This window comes from Malaclemys terrapin, chromosome 1 (genome assembly GCF_027887155.1).
Source record: "Malaclemys terrapin pileata isolate rMalTer1 chromosome 1, rMalTer1.hap1, whole genome shotgun sequence".
In the NCBI taxonomy this organism is placed as follows: domain Eukaryota; kingdom Metazoa; phylum Chordata; order Testudines; family Emydidae; genus Malaclemys; species Malaclemys terrapin.
This window is the reverse complement of record NC_071505.1, coordinates 200,772,375-200,793,680: the sequence shown is the minus strand read 5'-3', so window position 1 is coordinate 200,793,680 and position 21,306 is coordinate 200,772,375. Positions and strand designations below refer to the sequence as shown.

The window sequence follows — 21,306 nt, the reverse complement described above, 5'->3', positions numbered from 1 at the left end:
CAGGGCCCTGGCATTCTATATCGAAAGGACTAAATCCTTCAGGAAATCAAGCCAACTTTTTGTCGCTGTGGCTGACAGGATGAAAGGGCTCCTGGTCTCGTCTCAGCGGATCTCCTCTTGGATTAAAACCTGCATCCGAGAATGTTAGCGTCGGTCTAACATACCAGCCCCGCCTATCACAGCCCACTCCACAAGAGCGCAGGCCTCCTCCGCTGCGTTCCTGGCACAGGTCCCGATGCAGAAAAATTGTAGAGCAGCCACGTGGTCCTCAATCCACACCTTTACGGTGCCCTATGCCATCATGCGCCAGGCCAGAGATGATGCAGCCTTTGGCTATGCAATACTCCAGTCTGCAGTGACCTCCGACCCCACCGCCTAGGTTCAGGCTTGTGAGTCACCTGCTTGGAATGGACATGAACAATCACTCAAAGAAGAAAAAATGGTTACTCACCTTTTTCTAACTGTTGTTCTTCGAGATGTGTTGTTCATGTCCATTCCAATACCCACCCTCCTGCCCCTCTGTCGGAGTGCCGGAAATAAGGAACTGAGGGGGTGGAGGGTCGGCGGGCTCCTATATACGGCGCCATGAAGGCGCCACTCCAGGGGGCGCCGAAGCCGACCCTACAGACGCTGCTATGGTAAAAATCTTTCAGCTGGCGTGCACAATGCACACACCTGCTTGGAATGGACATGAACAACACATCTCGAAGAACAACAGTTACAAAAAGGTGAGTAACCATTTTTTTTTCCCTACTATATGTGGGAGGAAAGCTGAATAGGCTAGTCATAAACCATTAGATCCTGAGACGACCAGAAACCTTGAGTCTGCAGGGACCTCATATGAGCCCCCAGCCCAGGGCTGATGCATCTGTGACTAGAGTGAGGGTTGGTAGCAGGGGGATAAAGGGGATCCCCACACAGACTTTCAGAGGGTGCATCCACCAATCCCTAGATGACAAAACTGACAAGGGCACCTAAACAACTTTGTCCAAATGATGACAACTTGGGACATATACCAACACTAGCCGTGCATGCAGATTAAGGAGATGCAGTCTGGCGTGTTGAACCACATAGATACAATGCTGCCATGTGACCCAACAGACTGAGGCAGCTGCATGCCATGTTGAGAGGATATGCTTTCAGTTGCAGCACCAAGCCTTGCAGTGTTTTGAATCTGGATTCTGGTAGCAAAGCCTTGGCCTTGGCATTGGCCTTTGTGAAGTCTAAGACTTCTCCAATGAACTCTATCCTCTGTACCAGTTTTAGGACTGACTTGCTCCAATTTACTAGAAGATCCAGGACGTTGAATGTGGACAGGATGGTGGTTACACTGGATAACACCTGAGCCTCAGACCAGTCTCTCATCAACCAGTAGTCCAGGGACAGGAACACACGAACTCCTGATTTTTATAGATGTGCTGCCACCACTGCCAGGCACTTTGTGAACACCTGAGGAGCAGCTGAGAGACCGAATGTGAACTGATAGTGGACTCATCTGCCACAAATCTGAGAAACTTCTGAAGGTTGTCTGTATTGCGACATGGAAGTAAGCATCCTTTAAGTTTGAGGGCAGCATACCAGTCCCCCTGTTCAAGGGGGGCAATAATCGAGACTAGGGTAATCATGCAGAATTTTATTTTCTTCAGAAATTTGTTCAACTCTCTTAGATCTAAAATAGGCCTGAGACCTCCTTTTGCTTTGGGGATAAGGAATTAGTGAGAATAGAAGCTCAATGGGATTTCCTCTATGGCTCCTGCCTGAAGAAGCAATTGAACCTCTTGTTGAAGGACGATCTCGTGAGAGTGGTGGAGAACGGGGGTGGGAAGGAGGAGTAGAAATTAATTGAATGAAGGGCGTATCCTAGTTCCACCATCCTTAAGACCCACCAATCTGATGTTATGTCGGTCCAAGCACATAGGAAGTGGGCAAGTGATTTGTAAACAAAAGGTGGGAAACAGATGGAACTAGAGTAACTGGTACATTGCCCTTGACCAATGAAACAAAATGTCTGTTTGAATGAGATGGCTGGACGGGATGAGCATACTGATGCTGAAAAAGAGGGTGACGGATGTTATTTCCTATAACCCTTGCCCTTTCTTTTCAGCAGATCTTGAGACTGGGCTGCATTTACATCATCCAAACTGTCCTGGATAGCAGTTGTGGCAACTGGCTTGCCCCCATCCACCATTACTGCAAATTTTAGAATGTTCTCCCAGTAGGTGAAATCATAGTGCTCACGAGTACCTGTTGGTTTGCAATTCTGAGTTGCAGACTACCTGTAGAATGAAGTTTGCATCCAAACAAGTCCAGCCTCTTCAAATCTTTGCCTTTCAGGATCAATGCTTGGTGTCCTTGTCTCTCCCATTTGTAGCAGCCACCACCACCAAGGAACCGGGGTAATAGTGAAAGTACAAATGCTCATTCCCCTTAGAGGGGATGTAGTACCTTTCTGCTTGCTCGGCTGTGTGGGGGTAAGGAAGATCATAGGCATAATTTGACTTCTCTATTTGGGGGGCAAGGGGCTTAATAATATGAATCGGTCTAATTTCTGGATTTACTGATTGTTAGTGGTAGTTAAATTACAATGTACTTAAAATCACAAAAACAGTTTATGTTCATTATATAATCACCCTTTTTAAAATTTTAACTTAATTATTTGCCATGTTTACCAGCTACCACTTAAAAATCAACATTAACATAAAAACAAATTCTTGAATAAACAGAACCAAGCACTTTCATGTAACTATGAATCATGTCTCCCTGGTTTTAGAGTTATATAAACATTGTCTTAATATAGAAATACTGTATTTATCTTAATGTAGAAGCAATCGTCTTTCCTTTCCATTAGCTTTTCTTGGTTTTAGATAGAGCAAAATAATTTGGTAGACCTAATTTAAAACAGAGTAATATTTTACTTAAATTAAAACTTTTAAAGGTAACAGAGTCACTTTTCCATAGATGTTTTGCATCATCCTATAAAATGTAATAGAAAATTATATCCCTGCTATAGGTTTTTAGAGTCATTTCTCAAGGTGCTTGATCTAATTCCCATTGAAGTCACAGGAGTCTTTGGCAAGGTCTACACTACACACTTACTGAGGTATAACAACATCACTCAAGGATGTGAAAAATCCAGCCCCTGAGCGACATAGTTATATTGACTCTAACCCTCCCTGTGTAGACAGCGCTATGTCGGCAGGAGAGCTTCTCTTTCCCATTGGCTTAAAGCATCCTCCCCAGATGTGCTACAGCTACATCAGTGCAGCTGCGCTGATGTAAATTTCTAGTGTAGACCTGCCCTTTGACCTCTAGCTCTTTCTATGGGAACTAGAAGAGGCTATAGAGCCCCAGGATGTTTCTAAAGACACCTGTTGGTACCATCCCTATTGATTCCATACAACTGCTCCACTTGGGTGTCCAGTGAACCTGGGTCCATTTGTGAGCGAGGACCTGAAATCAGATGAACTTCAGTTGAATTCAGCTTTCAGTTTATTCCCCAAACTCCAGGCAAACATGCGGGAGGAGAAGAAAAGGGAAAGCAACATCAACAAAACAAGATTTGTATAGCCCACTCCAAACTGAGATCTCTATTTTGCACATAAGTTCTCCTTATGGCACACGTATCTTGCATAAGCAGATCTGCTTGCATCACTTGCCACACAGTTAATTTCATTTTTAATAACCACTTTGTATTTATTAACCTTACTAAACTGAAATCCTTACATGACATATGTCAAAATATGTCTTTCAGAAAGACCGCTGGATCAGATTTTCTCTTTCTCTGTGTCACCTTTTTAGAAAGAAATACACCCTGTTCTCCTGGGATAGGACGGCTACTACCTTTTGTTGTTGTTCAATAAAATAAGTCTAAACTGTTTTCTCAGCACAAAACAGACCCTGTCCCGTAATTATGGTTTTCTTCAGCACATGCAATGCACACATCAAACAAATCTACTGTTGAAGCCTGTCCCCTACCCCCCATGCCAGGTGCACCAAGATAGTGAGTGAGAGGGACAGAGTCTTGCACACATGTCCAGCCCCGCCCCCCAATCCAGGTATGGGGCTAGCCTGGCAGGATCCAAGTATGCACAGGTTAATGTGTGGGGTGAGAGGGTTCGGTGTGGGGCAGTCTTGGTGTGGGCTGCTCAGTCGGGGGTCCAGATGCGGGAGTGGGGGGGAGATCTGGATGCACAGGGGCTCATTGGGAGGTTCCGGGTGCAGGGGGAAGTGGAATCTGTGGGGGTGTCCAGGTGAAGGTGGTTGGGGCTTGGTGGGGGTGTGGGTGCTGGGGGAGGCTACTGTGTCAGGGTGGCAAACATTGTAGGGGGATGTTTAAATCCAAACAAAATGTAGAAGAAAATGAATTAAAATCTTTATGTTAACAATAGGTTTTCTAGAACGCTTTCCCCTCTAAACACTAAATTTGGATTCTAAACTACCCAACAGTTTTCCTTTAAAATACAGAACCAGTGATTTTTATACTAATCTTAGACATCATTAGTGATGGAGACACACCTACAAACATTTAAATTATATAAATAGACACATTTGGGGGAAAACAGATATGCTTTTTTTTTTTTTTTAACTCTGTTGAGACACATTCAGCTAGGAGAGCTTTATGGAGGAACAAAGCAGAAGCAGAAGAATGGTAAATATGTTGCTTAAAAAACAGAGAATGCTCCTTAAATAGTTGGTTATATGTCTGTGAAAGGGGCTATGTTCAATTCATTTGGAGGGTTGTTTGCTTGTACCTAAGTCTGCTAGAGTTTAATCCTAGGAGAGGACTTCAAACTGTCTGGTGTCAACTTTAGGGAAAATTGGGGGAAGCCTGTTTATGAATTTGGGGGTAGGAGATGGTTGCAAATCACATCTGAATAGGAGAGAATGCACAGGTATTATAGGAGAGTACAAATAACAGTAATATGTCAACCTATGTTTATGATGATGTGGGAATCCTCTCCTTCCGTGTTTGTAGAAGAAGAGCCCTTGTGAAGTAGGTGATGTGGCTCTATGTGCCACTCCCCCTCCCCACCCCAATGGCATCTGTAGCTAAGGGTGTATCTACATTGTGAAAGAACCTAAGTCAAGTTAGAGCACTCACTTGGAATGGAGGAGACCCAGGTTCATTTTCCCCTCTGCTTACTGGGATGAAAGGATCTGAAGAGGGGATCTCCAGTCCCACCTCTTCGGAGTGTCCTAACCATAGGGCTATGAGATATTCTGATGGGCGTGTGTGTGTCTTTTTCAGTCTCTCCTGTTGAAGCTGTTATGACACTTCTCAAGAGGTCAGAGACCCCTGCTCAAATCCCTTTTGTCCATCAGACAGAGAGGGGCTTTGAACCCAGGTCTCTGAGGTTGAGAGCTATCAGGTGAGAGCTATAAGCACTAACTAGACAAAAGGTTACAAGGGAGGCACCAACTCCTCTGGAGTCTTATATGGTCTAATGATCCAGTACATGTGCTCAGAGCTTACCTACCAGATCAGGTCCTGCAGGCAAGACAGGGAGGGTAATACCTATCTTCACCTGGCTTGAGGTGCTTGCTGGGGCTTAAGTGTGAGATAGGTGTTGCACACATGCCCAGCAGCAGAAACATAGCTGCCATGGGGACATCAACACAGTGGTTCTCAAACTTATTTGATCACCCACCTCCACTTCTTTGTGTCTGTAGTAGATTATGCCCTCCCGCCAAGGCACCCAGCCAGCAGTTGCTGCTCTCTGGCCACCCAGCTCTAAAGGCAGAGCAGGGAGTGGTGGCTGCTGGCCGGGTGCCTAGCTCTGAAGGTGCCGCCACCACTGCCAGCAGCAGTGCAGAAGGATGGCAATCCCATCCCACCCTTATTTCTCTGCTGCTGCTAGTGGGGGTGCTACCTTCAGAGCTGGGTGCCTGGCCAGCAGCCACTGCTCTCCAGCCACCTAGCTCTGAATGTGTGAAATTTCCCCCAAAAAAGCTTCTCATGGCCACCCCCCCATTCTGTGCCACCCAGTATGAGGACCTCTTCTTTATGGCAAAAAGCTAGGGGCCACGGGATGTTACGCAGCAGCTGAGCAGCTTTCGAGGAGCTTGGCAGTGCCGAACTTTTGGACTTAAGTGCCTAAGTCCTTTTGTGGATCTGGGCCCTACAGGCCATGATCAGTGCCCAGTTGTGTTAAGTCCTATATAAATATGTAGTAAAAGTGCAATTCCTGGCGCAGATAACTTATAACTGAGGGCTCTGACCTAAAAGTGAGTAGTCTAACTGACCTTGATGAGACTACTCAAGTGACTGACATTACGAATATCTGCAGGACCAGATCCAAGGTTTGTAATGATACAGCAGGTGGATGAAACGTAAGTTTGTTTTAACTGTTACGGCCCTTTCTGCACACAATCATGCTCTTGCATAATAAATAAGAGCTAGTTGCCTGCCTAGCCAACAGTGCGTTGCAGACGTTACAACACAGCTGAATCCTGAGAATAAGGTGGTGGCTTTATGGATTTTGATGGGAACTGTGCTTATCATAGAATATCAGGGTTGGAAGGACACTCAGGAAATCATCTAGTCTAAACCCCTGCTCAAAGCAGGACCAATCCCCAGGCAGATTTTTACCCCTGTTCCCTAAATAGCCCCTTCAAAGATTGAACTCACAACTCTGTGTTTGGGCAGGCTAATGCTCAACCCAGCGAGCTATCCCTTCCCCCCCTTATGGCAGAAGCAGTGGTGAGACAAGGCTGCCATCACTGCCAAACCAAAGTTCGCAGCTGACATCACTGCAAAATAGGTCTGATGGGTAGAGTGCATGTCTCAAAAATCAAGCTGGTGCATTTCAGTGTAGACCATTAATCTTGGTACCTGCTGGCGCAGGCTGGCTGGGGTAGGGGCGCCTGGAGGTGCAGCCGCTGTGGGACGCTAAAGGGGGAGATGGAGGCAACAAGGGCTGCCAGGCTCGATTCCAGGTGCTGGGCAGACGATGGCGGCAGAGGCAACGAGGCAGGGTGCCGCAGCCAAAGCCGGAGCAGAGGCAACTGCCCGGATCCCACCAGCCCCGTGACCGAGCTCAGGTGATGGGGGACGGGGGGGCCAGGCTGGATCTTCCGGAACGGGAAGAAACAGCGACCCTGGGGGGGGAGGGACAGGCCGGCCTGCACCGTGCGGGGAGCTGCCACGGGGCACCAGCCCGCGGGGAGGGGTCATCTCGCCCCGTTGCCCGGGCTCCCGATCTAGGTCACAGTCGGGCCGGACGGGTCACGCCGCGCCCCGGTTATATGAGCAGTTTCTCTCCCGCCCCACCGCTGCTCGCAGCGCTCGAGCCTGGGCCGGGCCGCGCCTCCATTAGACTCTGCGCAGCACCGCCGGCAAAGCTCATAACATGGCGGCGGGCCCGCGCAGGGCCGCCCACGTGACCTAGATTCCGGCTCTTTCTGGAGAGAACGTTCCGTACCCGCGCGAGAGAAAGGCTGACAGAGCATTCTCGCGAGCTCTGAGTCGAGGGGAGGGGGAGAGCAAAAATATCTCGCGAGACTTCGGGATCTTTTTCTCCTAGAATAAGGAGGTGGGTGGGGGCAACCAGGAGGAGATCTCGCGGTATCCTCCAGGAAAGCCGAGCGGCTCCGCTTGGGGTCATAGAAGCCCATGGTAGGAGATCTCGCGCGACATTCCTGGAGCCTCAGCCGTCGAAAACCGAGGGGACGAGCGTGCGGAGATCTCGCGATAGTCCTGGATTCCTCCCCTCCCTTAATACACAGTTGCCGGTTCTCTCGCGAGATCCTTGCTGCACGGGTGGGGGAAGGGATCGAGCCGAGAGGGGGCGTAGTTTGCGTGCTGAAGTCAGCGCGTTGGCAGGGAGGGGGCGGGGGTATATAAGGGCCGGGCCGAGCTAGGGGGGTTTCAGTTAGAGAAGCGAAACGATTCGAGGCGAACAAGCAGCAGCAGCGGCGAGTTCGAGACCCGGCGAATCCGATTCTCTAGACGCGGAGCGCGACCTCCCGAGACGATCTCTCGTTATGAGTCATGTGGCGGTGGAAAATGCCCTCAGTCTAGACCAGCAGGTGAGGGTCCGCCGGGGCCGTGCGATAATCGACGATGGCGAGTCACGATTGGCCCGAAACCTGCGATCTCGGCATCCCCTCTCGATGATGGCGTCGCGATTTTTTTTTCTTGTTTAATTCTCCCCCCCCCCCCCCCCCGGCTTCTTGCGCATTTAATTGTTGCGCAGTTTCCGTCGTGGGGCGACTAATCGCCACGCTGGTGTCGCTGACGGGGCCGGGGCGAGGGATGGACGGATGTTTCCTGGGCCCCCGGGCTGCGCGTGTTGCTGCGGCCTGGCGAGCAGGCCCCAAGCCCGGCTTTTGTGTGAGGCCCGGGACCCCTGGCGGCGGCTGCGAGGAACGGCTGGGGGGGGGGGGGGGAGAGACAATGGCGGCCATTGTGCGTGTGACGGAGGCAGGCGGCGGGCTGGGCTGGGCCGGGCCTTTGTCTCGCGCGCTCCGGGACGGGCGCGCGGGGGGCGGGGAGAGACTCCTTTGTTCTCGCGCCGCTCCTGCCTGCCTGGGCCCCAGTGACGCAGCTGGGCCAGAACGTAATTCACACGCTGCCGGCGAGTGTCGCGGGCGGACCCGGCTTCGCGCTGCCTCCTCCCTTCCGCCCCCCCCGTGGGCGGAGCCTCTGGGGGCCGCATCTAACGAGGGGGGAGGGGGACGCCCGTATCCGTGCCGCGGGGTGGGGACTCTGGCCACGTGCCTGAGCGCGGAGAGGAAGCGGGGCAAGTAGCCCGGGGAGCCGACGCAAGCCGCGCGCTCGCCCGTTACCCCGAGTCTCTCCCTCGCTGGGCGGCGCTGTGACGGGGAACCCGCTCCCCTCCCCCCGGCATTTACCACTGCGGCAGCCATCTCAGTGCGGCGGTGCTGCAGGCTGGGATTTCAGATACTGCAGGGAGCAGCCGCTCCGCTAATCTGGCGACCGGTCACGTGTTTCCTCGGAGCAGGGACCGGCTGTCTGACCTACTTCGAGAGGAAATGCCAGGACAGCGACTCTCCCCCCTCCCCCCCCCCGTCAATAATTATTAGCCTAAAATGGCAGGCTGTGTTAAGGGTACAGTTGAAACTTTGAATCGGAGAGAAATCTGCGGTTGGTTACCTTCTCCCCCGATCCACTCACCAGAATTGGAATGACACTTGCTTGTCATAACAGTGGTGTCACTAGGCAGCAAGTCGAAACACCATGCTTTGTACTTTGTTTGCATAGGATTGCAAAAAATAGCAAATTTTATTTTTAAGTGGGAGTTGAACATCTGTTAGCTAAAGGGAAGCCTCCCCCTCTAAAAGTTAGTGTTAACATTGAATGTTTCTTCTACTTAGATTTTTTTATGTAAGTGGAAATGGCACGCTGCCAAAAGCCATCCTCTTACACAACCATACTTTCGGAGACCACTTGTAGACCTTTTTGTGAGGTACTCCAGCCTTTTCTGAGAAAATCGTAGTCCTATAATTCTCTGGAATTTTTTATAAATGGTAGTTAGTTTGTGCAACCAGTAGGCCAGCTAACCCCACTCCAAGTTGAATCTGGAGTTGTGCCAAATACTGACAAATCACAGCCTGCCTAAACTAAAAATCTAAAACAACTCCTTCCTAGTGTTTAAGGCCTAGATTGAATGCCATGTAGTCATGTTGCAAGTGTTACTAAAGCAGTGCCTTCCTACCCCCATACTGCTTTTTTTAGTAAAAGGAAGACCGCCATCTTATCTTGTATGATTACACAAAAATCAAACTATTTATTGTCTGAAAACTGTTCTGGAACAACCGTGTGTGTTTTTTTGTTTTTTGTTAAGAATTGTGTATTGGGAGCCTTTCTATATTCATTATAGAAAGCATCGTTGCAGCATTTTTCTAAAGTGTTCCCATGGTCCTAAAAAATTCAGTAGCATAAGAGGGAAATTATTGGAGTTCTTGATTTGATTATCTTAATTGTTGAATTGCAAGTACTGAGGGCTAGGTTCTGGTTATCAAGCAGTCACTGAATGTGGTGCACATTCATTTGTGGGCATAAAAGCATTCGAAAATTGATTTGTCACTGGGCTATGAAAGTAGAATAGCACCAAAGATCATGGTATCAGTTTTAACACTTTTTTTTACTACAATTGCTCTTCCTGTAGGCTAGAAGCTTGCTTGCTTGTTCTTATGAACCTCTCCAGTGCTCCAAACCAACCCAAGTTTCATTAGTAATCTAATTCTTAATAACATGATATGAATTGATGGCAATGTGTTAATATAAACTACAGGAATGCTATATGATTTATTTATTTTTTTGATAGTTTGCTGGTCTAGACCTGAATTCCTCAGACTCTCAGAGTGGTGGAAGCACAGCAAGTAAGTATATGTCTTGATGTACATGTTCTCTTTTGGTTATACCCAGATATATAGTTAGAAAAATAGCTGCTGCTTCTGTACAGCTTTGAAAAAATGCAACCCATTTCTGGGCTTTTATTTAAAAATGACCTTAACGTAAAGGGGGGGGGGGACCTAAAGGGGTTGACTCTTTTATTTTGGAGGGGGGGGATGTATTGGATCAATGAGTAGCATAGGTTAATACTCCTTCCCTGTTTAAAGGCAAAACCTATTCAGATCCTTCGGGATTTAACTTGATAGAAGCTGGTCTCCAAGTTTGAGACTAGTTCTGGTTTTCCCCACCAGGTATGTCTTTGAAGTAGGCATTTAGTTAGAAGCTAAGCTGCATGAGGGGGCCCCTTCAACTCTCAAATTTAGTTGCCTATTGGGGCAGTTTCTTGTCTTGCATAGGCATCTTTTCATAGTGGTTCTGGGATGCCAATCTACTTCCACTCTAAGTCAGTTAATGGAGTGTTGCTTTGAAGACCTGAATTGCATCTTCTGGCATATGGAATTAATAGCATTTCTGGGAGGCTCTTTACTGCAGCACAGGACTGAGGCCCTGATATGGGTGGTGTCAGGGGAATCTTCCTTTTGATTGTATGAATTTCACATTTGATTCTTGAATAAGAATCACACTTGAAGCAAGGGTATCTTGGTGTTCTCTTCTGCTGAGGTACTGAAATTTGGAGCAAAGGAGTGATCATTTTGCTTCTAGTAGTGATCTGAAAGGGGATGGTAGATTGTCTTTAGATACTTAGAGCTCAACATCTCCTGACAGCATCTGTATGTGACTGATGTTGCTCAAGTAGTGTTATAGCCAGTGCCTAAGCTATCTGGCATCAATTTCTTTGCTCCTTAAAACTAGGAGTGCTCTATAGAGAGAACATCCCTGGGTGGTAAGTAGAACGTCTTACTATACTCAAGCCCACCAAATAAACCATATTCCCTAGAGCAGGGCTCAGCAACCTTTCAGGAGTGCTGTGCTGAGTCTTCATTTATTCACTCTAATGTAAGGTTTTGCGTGCCAGTAATGCATTTTAATGTTTTTAGAAGGTCTTTCTATAAGTCTATAATATATAACTAAACTATTGTTGTATGTAAAGTAAATAACCTTTTAAAAATGTTAAAGAAGCTTCATTTAAAATTAAAATGCAGAGCCCCCTGAACCAGTGGCCAAGACCCTGGCAGTGTGAGTGCCACTGAAAATAAGCTCCTGTGCTGCCTTTGGCACATGTGCCATAGGTTGCCTACCCCTGCTCTAGAGAGATGCAACAAGATGTCCTTTCTGAAAGGTTACTATTGGGGAGGCTCAGCAAGAATCATTTCAATGGACTTACTGGGGAAAGTGCTCTAAAATGGTATTGTGTAAGGTCAATGCTTCCTGAAGTGTCAACATGCTAAAACTGAGCTCTACCCTTGGTCTCAGAAGCTGAAAGTCAGAGGGTTGGATCAAATCTAGCTAGCCAAAATGCTGCCAAATTCCACTGACCAAGGACAACTGGAGAACCAGCCAATTTTCTGCTATGAAGCCATAAAGCACATAGATGACTGAGGCCAAACAGCACTCTTACATTTGTGTTCAATAGAAGGGGATGGCAAATACATTCTTGTGAAACCATGTACAGCACAAATGCCTCCGTCAGACTGCGCTGTCTTGGGCAGCTTTTGAAGCCTCTAGAATTGAGGCAGGTTCTATGGGCCTTAATTGGGATGGTGTATGTGCATGAAGAGTCCCTAAGAGGCAGGTAGTTGAAACAGATCTTTCTCAGAATAAAGACACTCTTGGTGGAGAAGACACTTTAACAGATGTTGCCACTATATATTTGTATGTGGTTCTTTAACAAAACTAACTAGTCTCTTCTTCTTTTTAGAAGGTCGATACATTCCTCCTCACTTACGGAATAGAGAACCTTCAAAACAGGGTATGTGTGTTTTTGTTTAATGTGTTGGCATTCCTTAATGCCAATATACAGCAAAGGACAACTGCAAGTACCAATCATGCTTGAATTCTCATCTCAATAGTCAGATACGCATGTCAGATTTGACATTTTACACTACTCTTCATAGTGTAAATGACTTTTTTTTTTTTCTCTAGGTGGTTCTTTAAATAGTCATAAGTCTTTTGCTTTCATTGGCTGTATCACTAACTTAAACACTAAATTTGACCTTGGCTGTAATTGAACTGTCACTTGATTATATTGTGCAGGATGTCTACCAAGCCTGAGACTACATCAGCTTCCAAGTTGCATAGGTCATAATCAAATGACAGTGTTGAAGCAAGATGGACCCTTAATCTTACAAATAAATGATTGTTTTGCTGTAGTGATCTGGGGTCAACCATATCTGTTCTAATCACTCACTGGTGCTAGTGTTAGGAAATCTCTTGAGTGCAGTGTGATATCTCCAAAAATTAGTTTAACTTCACTCCTGCTGTCACTTCTGAGGAAGTATACAGTCTGGATCCATTTTCCTGTGGATAGGAGGCACGTCTCAATTCCCTACACCGGGGATTGATAAAATTCATACTGTTGCTGGCTGGCATTGAGTAGTAAAAATGATTCTGGTACACTTCAGTTAAGAGTCTGTGTAATGTCTCTTTTTATAAAAAGAATAATCCATGGGCAATAGCAGCAGTGCAGTATCAACAGTACCCGTATCCTTTTTCCTATGGCCCAAAACAGCAAACGTGTTTCCTGCTGCCATTGGGAAACATGGAATATATGAGAAACTGTGGTTTATGTATGGCTTATGAGGGGGCTGCTTACTATAAAATAAAATGAGACTTACGTCAGATAAAATGGAGCTGTCTGATCTTTACCTGATCTATGGACAGTTCAGAGTTTTGGGAGGGAGGGTAGAAGTTACATCCCTGTCGATGTAATACATAGGAGGGGAATCCTTAATTCTTTCCTTTCCTTTCTTCTCCTTCTTAGTGAGTCTGAAAGAGGTAAGTCCTTCAGACAGCTCAATGAATGGTATTTGCACACTACTGCAGTAGTGTGTGGACATAATATGCACTGAGTAGGTGGAGCAAAAATGGCACAATCCCTTAGAATTGGGCAGCTAAAACTACAGTACATGGCAATGGGTATTACTGAAAAGTGTCAGTCAGCTGTGTCACATTACTTCATGCAACTTGCTAGTGGAAAGAAGACTGACAAGCTTGAATCAAGTATTTTGCTAAATTTAGCAAAACCACCACTGTAATCCAAGAAACTACTGTGTATTCTGTTACTCTTTAATTTTAAGAGTGTGCCTTAAAATTTTTATTGTCCAATCTTGACTAGTTACATTAATTCTATTTTTATGTGTTTTAAGATGGTTTATAACTATTTAGCAATTTACTTAACTTGGCAACTCAGCTTTTGATAATCTAGTGAACTCTAATGGAGATCCCTGTATTAATTCACTTCTCAACATTAGATCTAGTCTAAAACACTATTCCTGGGATAATGGCACCAATTGATTTTTGGAGATACTGAAATGGAAATTTGACCTTTTCAGCCTAGTGCTCCTGGAGCCATTTAGTACAAACCATAAACAAACTTATTCTGCTTGCAAGCACTTCTAAAAATTCAAGGTTAAAACTTGAGCAGAGCACTTGCTTATCTCCAGGTTTGTGGCTGTTGAAGCATACCCCTCCATACTATAACTAGCCTTATCTTAACATTAAAATACACCTTTTTTCCTTAGGTAGGTATTGTCTAAAGCAGCACAAAGTCAGCCTGTTTATCAGTTGAATATGCTGGAATGTATAAAGCCTTTGTGGCTTAAGAGTGGTCTGGGAAAGAAAATTGTCCATTCATGTTTCAATTAATGGATTGATAAGTGGTAGGATAGGCTAGACCTAGTAGAGTGAAGTCCCAAACCTCACTGACTACTCAACTACAGGAAGGTGGAGCCAAAGTGCTGCTGATACTTCCCCCTTCAATGCATGGTAACTCATTCTAAATCCCATTAGCATTGTTTATGGATGGTTTTTTCCTTTAGCCCACAATTTTCCAAACTTACCCATGGCATAGCCCTGAGATTATGGGGGTGCCACTGCTTCAGCTTACTACAGATGGCAGGAAATGCTCTAGTCTGCCTCCAAGATTTATAAAAAAAAAAAGTCGCTTCTATGCCATATTTCTTTGGAGGGAGACTCTTCAGGATGCAGTTAGTGATGGGAGAAGCCTGGTGCAGTGGATCCAAAGCCATGTTGTGGGGTAGAAGAGAGCTGCTTCTCTATTTGCCTTATTTCTAATGTGGGTATATCCTTAAAATGCCCTTCTGAATTGCCTATGGAGACCATCTTGCTTCACTTGCAGTAGAATCCTTTGTTTTACCAATTCCTTGAATGGTAGAGTAGGTGGAGTGTTCAAGTAATTCTGAAGTGGAAGTGAGTCAAATGCTTGCCGGCCCAAGATAATACTTCTTAAAGAGCAATGGTAGAAATCGTCCTTAATAGGGTTTATATTTCACTAACTGGCTAAAACATTGTTCAATCTTACTGGATGAAATGAGATGCTGTACTGTTCAGCTGACTCATGAATGTGCCAACCACTTTCTATATGGCATGCATGGGAGAAAACAAAAGCCTTTAACTTGTGGAATTTTGTCTGTCCTCTAGGGAAATCTGCCTTTTTTCCCCCCCCCACCCCCCTCCAATTCTTTTGTAGCCATACCAGGCACTTAAATTTCATCTCTGTACTTTTAGCTTCTCTGTAATGCCTCTTTGATCATCAGGTTGATGGGAACTATGCCTGATTGGAGAAAGTATAGAATACATTCTGTGCCTTGAACTTTCTTTAAGCCTTTTGGTTTTGACTCTGCTATATCCCTGGAGTTTTCATGGCTCTCTTTACGACAGGAAATATCTGTAGCTACATGAAAAACTACTATTCCAATTCAGGGCCACCATCAAGAAGCTGTAAGTCCATATCATCAGCGCACTGATGAATAACTATGCTATTCTATAGCATGAGTTGAAACTGGCTATACAGCAGTGACTTGAACTAACAAATGTTTGATTTTGCGTGTTTTTTTTTTTTTCATTTTAAATTGGCAATCATCCTTTTTGACTGCATTTCAGCTGTTCTGGAGATATGTATACTAGCTGCTGCTTGGCTTAAAATGCTTTTATGTAACACGGTCAAATATCTTAGGTCTGTAGAATCTGTTATAGTGAGCTTATATTAAGAATGTACACGTATCTGGTATCCAAGCAAGCTTCCAAAACACAGCTGGCCATTGTTCATGGGCTGTAGTTGATAGTAACCTTTAATACCAACTCTAAAGCAGTAGAAAGACATGAGTATGGATGAAATCTTGCTTTTCAGGAGTACTGTAGGGCTACTCTGGTACGAAATTGCACCCTTGTAGACTTCTCCTTAGGGTAGTTGCGCTCTTAGCTAAGCCAGTAGCATTCTGCATTTTAATCACCACAGATGGTGTAATCACCACGGATGAATGAAGAGTAGGTTTAAAAACAAGGTTGGTTGGTTTTTATTTTTATTTTTCCCCTCCCCACCCCCAAGCCTTTGTCCACTGTATCCTATTACAACATTTAGCATGGCTTTCTCTCGAACTTGTCTACGGAGGCAAAGTGGTCTAGTAGTAGTATTGTGGGGGATGAAAGGTTGCCATTCCATTTACCGTAAAAGCCTAGTAAAATGACTTTGGCAAAGAATACCAGTAAATGGTTATAAAGCCAAGGTCTCCACAAACACTTGCAGGATAAGTAACTCGCATCAGACCTTTATTTCTAACAGTGCAGTTCTATTTGCACCATGGTTTGAGAGTTCTCTGTATTTGGAAACAGATGAAAGCCATCATGCATAATGAGACTCAAAGCTAAAATTCACTTCCACTGGCTTATTTGAGTTGCACTTCCTCATGCAGAGGAAAGTGTGTGCAGTCTAACTTGGACACTTGCATGGGTATAAATGACACTTGGTAAAATCCTGTATGTTGCTTGCCATGTTTTTTCATCACTAGTTCACCATTTAAAATACTGTCTCCTAGTTGTTGCTAGTTAACGGCACAGTTCATTCCTTAAGCTTGTAATCTGTTCTGCTTGCCTTCACAAATTTAAAATTACAATTCACTCAGTCTGAAGACTCGCTCTAAATACTACTTTCTCTAGCTACTGTGACGTTGACTGCCTTGGTATAGATGTGGCTGCATGTCTCTTTACTAAGGCCTGGTTGAAACAAAGCTATGCTACGTTAACTGAAAGCTGGGCTGACTTTTAAAACTGGCACAGCTTTGTGTGGTGACACTAGATCTAAACCTTGCTGAAACTAATTCACTATGCCCATGTCTTGCTGGGTCATTTCCTATATGAAATAAGGATATCAAAATCTTCACCTCCTGGGATCTGTTCCTTTCTGTACCAGTGAAATCTTAACATAGCAATTGAGACCTCTCCAGAAATGCAGCCGTTAACTCTCTGGACCCAGTCATTGATTCATTGCTAACCATCTATTCCCCTTTCTTAAACCCAGTTCTTACTATGACCTGTCTTCCAATACTGCTTTGCTTCTGTGACACCGTATACTATACTATAGTCCAAAATTCTTAGGAGTTCATCCTGTGTAATTGTCTTCAAGTGAAAAACCTACTAAAATCTGGCTTTCCTGACTCTTAAAGGAAGCCTGATGGCTTGGTTTATTCTCATCTGTTAACTAAGGAGCAGACAAAAGGTTGGAGGGGAGAATCTTAAATCTCCCTCAATTACTATTTTTTCAGAGCTATTCTTAACTACCTGGAGTTCTTCCAGCAGGCTCCATCAGCTTCTAGTATGGCAATAACCATAGTGCACAGCATACTCTTGATGTTTGCTCCAGTTCATTAACATCTGACCTATCTAACTAAACTAGCTTTCAAAGGAACCTTTTCACCAAACTCAGATTTGGTTTTGGCTGAGTTTGGAATCTCTCCTCCATAAGAGTTAACAGTTTGAACAATGTTTAGTAAACTAGAGAAACTGTTCTTGCTGTGCATCCTTCCCAATAAAGTGGTCTGTAGCCCCAATTAAGGATAGGGACCTAAAAGGATCCCCTGCCTTTGGAAGGATTCTGTATTACTGCAGCTTTTTGCATTCTGGCAGTAAAGGTTACTCCACCTCTGGATTGGTGCTATGGAGCTTGCAAACTGCTCACTGGCATGAGTGACATTTTCCTTTAATTGTTTCACTTTTTATTCTCTGCCAAAGATTCCCCCAACTGGGACTCTGGTCGCGGAGGTAATGGCTATATGAATGGCTATGACCGAGACAGCCGGATGAATGGCTATGATCGTGATCGCAATGGGTTTGGATCTAGAGGAGGATCTGGACATGATGACAGAGGTGGGCGAGGGGATTGTTAAACTGTCACCTTTCAGCCAACCGCACTCCTGCAATTTGGTGTGGAGACAAGATAACTACTCTACTGTAACAACTATAGAATAGTTTTCCTCCCATAAGTTTCAGTTTGGCTTAAATTTGTAGCATGTGAAACTGAGATCTCACATGAATGCTAGTGGCTTATGAAGTTGGACTTATTAGTGCATATGGTTGGTACTGGTTTAGTGCTGAGCTGCCTGTCTTCACCTACCATGATACAAGAAATGGGGCTTACAGACCTTAACTGAGATTGGGGTGCCATTATGTTTGCTGCTATATTATACATGGCTAGAAGGTCTGCTTTGAAGAGTTTACACTGTAAATGGAGAATACAAAAGGTGGGAGTCAGCTGTTTACAGTCTAAAACAAGAGTAATGCTACCAGAGTAGAGTGACTTCCCCAAGGTCATGCAGGAAGTCTGTACTTAAACAAGGAATAAAACTGATTTTCTGGTTCCCAGTCCAGTGCCATAACTAGGAACGAGTCTTCTAGCTCAAGTTGAGTAATCAAAACATCAGATTCTGAACTTTGCCCCTGGAAAGCATCCACAAAATGACCAAGTACTCTACCACTTTTTCAGTGTTGCTTGTGTGTAAGGGATGCCTTAAAACAGGCACTCCTCTATTCATTAAGCTGCCTTGCTAATAAAGGATTTTCATGTTTATTGATCTATATTTTGAAATGTTAAACTGCAGATTGGTTGGCCAAAATACAAATATGGTCCTAAAACTATTCTCAAATCAAAACCAATTCAAGTGTCAGTAAGTGCTTTTAGTGACTCTAAATTGCATATAACTATCACAAAACTTCAACTTTGTCCTTAATGACACCATACATCTAGCTCACTTTTAACTCTCCTGGTGTGGTTACAGGAAGAGTTGTTTGGCTTAGTATTTCATTTCCCATCTCAAAACAGGAAAGCAAGAAAGATGGACAGTCTGTATCAGGGTCTCAAACTCAGATGACCCCAAGGGCTGCATGAGGACTAGTGCATTGGCCCGAAGGCTGCATCACTGACCACCCCCCCCATGCCTCTGGCCCCACCCCCACTCGACCCCTTCCAATTAGGCCCTGCCCCTGCCCTACCTCTTCCCACCCCTTCCCTGCCCCATTCCAATACCTTCCCTGAAGTCCCCACCCCAACGCTGCCCCCAGGGGTGCAGGAGGTGTGCGGGGTGCTCAGAGCGGGGAGTTGGGGTGTGGGGTACAAGAGGGGTACAGCAGGTGGCTCAGGGCAAGGGGTGCAGGATGCAGTAGGGGGCTCAGGGCAGGGAGTTGGGATGCAGGAGGGGTTCAGGGTGTGAGCTCCAGCTTGGTGCCGCTTACCTAGAGCAGCTCTGGGGCGGTAGTGGCGCTCCCTGCCTGCCTTGACCCCGGCTCCATGCTGCTCTGTTCCAGGTGTCCCTGCAGCCCTGGGGGAGGGGCTCAGGCTTCCCTGCTTGTGTGGCAAGCCACTCTTCTAGGTACCTCCCACGAAGCTCCCATTGGCTACAGTTCCCTGTTTCTGGCCAATGGGAGCTGTGGGTTCAGTGCCTGGAAGGAGGCAATGCCAGAGCCCTCTGCCTCCCCCCTACCCCCCCGCCCAAAGGGGCATGCTGCCAGCTACTTTGGGCACTTGCAGCATCAGGAGGCAATCCCATGGTTAGGCAGAGGGGCAGGGAGCAGTGGGGGGGGGAGGGGCTTGGCAGGCCACACACAAGAGCCCTGCAGGCCATGTATTTGAGATCCCTGGTCTATATTATGCAACCTGTAGGATCTTTTTTGAATGAGCCTTCAAGAGCCGGATAATCAATTTCAAAACTTCAGGATGCGAAGATATAATTTCACACAGATGTAGTGACCCCATCACTTTTGGGTGGGAGCTGCGGAGTTTTGCCTGCTTTTCTTGTAGGGGTTGGAGAAATTTTTGTTCAGCAGCCAAAGGAGGTTGGAGCTCAGATTTATGTACAAGAAGGAAAAAACAGCTTGATTCTCCAGCTCCAAAAATTAGACTCTTCAAGGGTAGCAGTTTGCTATAGTTTCAGTTTTTGTTAACAATGTATGCTAATATAGCAGTTGAGCCAGTCATTGGTGTCTTGTTATTTGGAGTACTATGAAATTCTAAGGAATGAGCTACTATGGCTGGGTGTGGTGAAGAGTGGCTTCGTTAAGTGCCTGTGGACATTCCTTCCCAGAATATTAGACTAGTAAATTAGAGCTCAGTGTGCTTTAGATTGGGTTTTTTTTAACTGCAGCAATTTAGGTACAATTCAGGTTATGAGCACAACATACTGAGACTATTTTATACTAAGTCGGGGTAGCCACATTTACTGACCCTCCAAGCCACATATGACAATCTCAGAAGTTCAAGAGCTGGGATGCACCTGACAGGGCTCAGGGCTTCAGCCCTGCTCCTGCTACAGCCCCAAGCCTTGGCAGGTGCACCCCATGGGGATGAAGTCCCAACCCCCCACCCTGCTGCAAGGCAGAGGTCCCAAGCTTCCCCTCCCCCAAGTCTGGTAGGTGGAGAATTTTGGGGGTGGTGATGGTCAGAGCTGCACTATAATGGTAAGAGCCAGATGTGGCTCACAAGCCACAGTTTGGCTATTCCTGTACTAAGTCCTTGTTTTTGTGTATTAAGTAGTGTGGATTTAAATAACTGAATAGTTGGACTCTAAAATGTGAATCTCTTGCTTGACCTGTCATTTCATTAGTACTGTACAGCTTCCCAATATTCTCTAACTTCATGAGTATAGCTAGCCATGTGTCTGAAATCCATCTCCTGTGCTAAATCACTAAGTGTGGGGGTGGGGAGGATGCACTCTATTGGAGTTTTCCTTTTGGTTAGCTCCTAACCCATGTGCACCTTCATGGTGGCTTTAGATTGAACAGAGTCTTTTGCTTGTTAAAATTGGTTTGTTACCTTGAACAGAGACCTCTTGACTTTTTATGACTAGAAAAGTAACCCTTTTCTTTCGATGTCTAGGATTTGACAGTGGGTGGAATTCTGGTAGAGACAAGGATGCATACAGCAGCTTTGGTGCTCGGAGTGACCGTGGGGGAAAATCAAGCTTCTTTAGTGAACGTGGGAATGGGTCAAGAGGAGGAAGGTTAGTATCTTCTTGCTCCATGCAGAGCAAAACTAACTTTTACATCTGCACTAATAAGTTTTGTGGTAGGACTGTGATCTTGCCTCCCTCTAGCTTCAGTTCTCAATATGACATGGAAACAGGGCTACTTAGTAATTTGGGGCAGCAGAATGAGACCCCTGCTTGGAAAACTAGCCTTTCAGGATAGGCAGTATTGTAAATAACTTAGAATCATAGAATATCAGGGTTGGAAGGGACCTCAGGAGGTCATCTAGTCCAACCCCCTGCTCAAAGCAGGGCCAATCCCCAACTAAATCAAACTTAAAGCAGTGTTTCTCAATCTGGGGTCATTAGCAGGCTGGCATTAGCGGGTAAGAAGCAGGGCAATTGCTTAGGGCCCCACAAAATGAAAGTACATGGTTTCAGCCCCATGAGGCAGCTGATTCTGGGAACCCCATGCTGCAGGGTGGCTGAAACCCCAAGCTTAAGGTAGGGGTTGCCAGC

At 45.7% G+C, this 21,306-nt stretch overlaps 1 protein-coding gene and 1 long non-coding RNA gene across 6 annotated transcripts in view; both read left to right on the top strand.

Annotated features, from left to right (window-relative positions):
- Positions 1–3,828, top strand: part of LOC128830616 (uncharacterized) — a 44,972-nt gene extending 41,144 nt beyond the window's left edge. Inside the window, exons 4-5 of one of the 2 annotated variants that reach the window (XR_008443615.1) lie at positions 1,261–1,546; positions 2,108–3,828. This is a non-coding gene — a long non-coding RNA (uncharacterized LOC128830616). Of the gene's footprint in view, positions 1–1,260; positions 1,872–2,107 lie in introns of those variants that run through there. The other variant, XR_008443614.1, reaches the window with a different exon arrangement.
- Positions 3,829–7,865: 4,037 nt separating this feature from the next.
- The window catches only part of DDX3X (DEAD-box helicase 3 X-linked), a 35,430-nt gene continuing 21,989 nt past the window's right edge, over positions 7,866–21,306 (top strand). For 2 of the 4 annotated variants that reach the window (XM_054005713.1, XM_054005709.1), the window contains exons 1-5: positions 7,866–8,028; positions 10,290–10,344; positions 12,237–12,287; positions 17,564–17,698; positions 20,700–20,823. In XM_054005713.1, the coding sequence (XP_053861688.1) occupies positions 7,984–8,028; positions 10,290–10,344; positions 12,237–12,287; positions 17,564–17,698; positions 20,700–20,823 (410 nt within the window). In that variant the 5' untranslated portion in view covers positions 7,866–7,983. The remainder of the gene's footprint in view (positions 8,029–10,289; positions 10,345–12,236; positions 12,288–17,563; positions 17,699–20,699; positions 20,824–21,306) is intronic. The other 2 variants (XM_054005730.1, XM_054005721.1) reach the window with 1 other exon arrangement.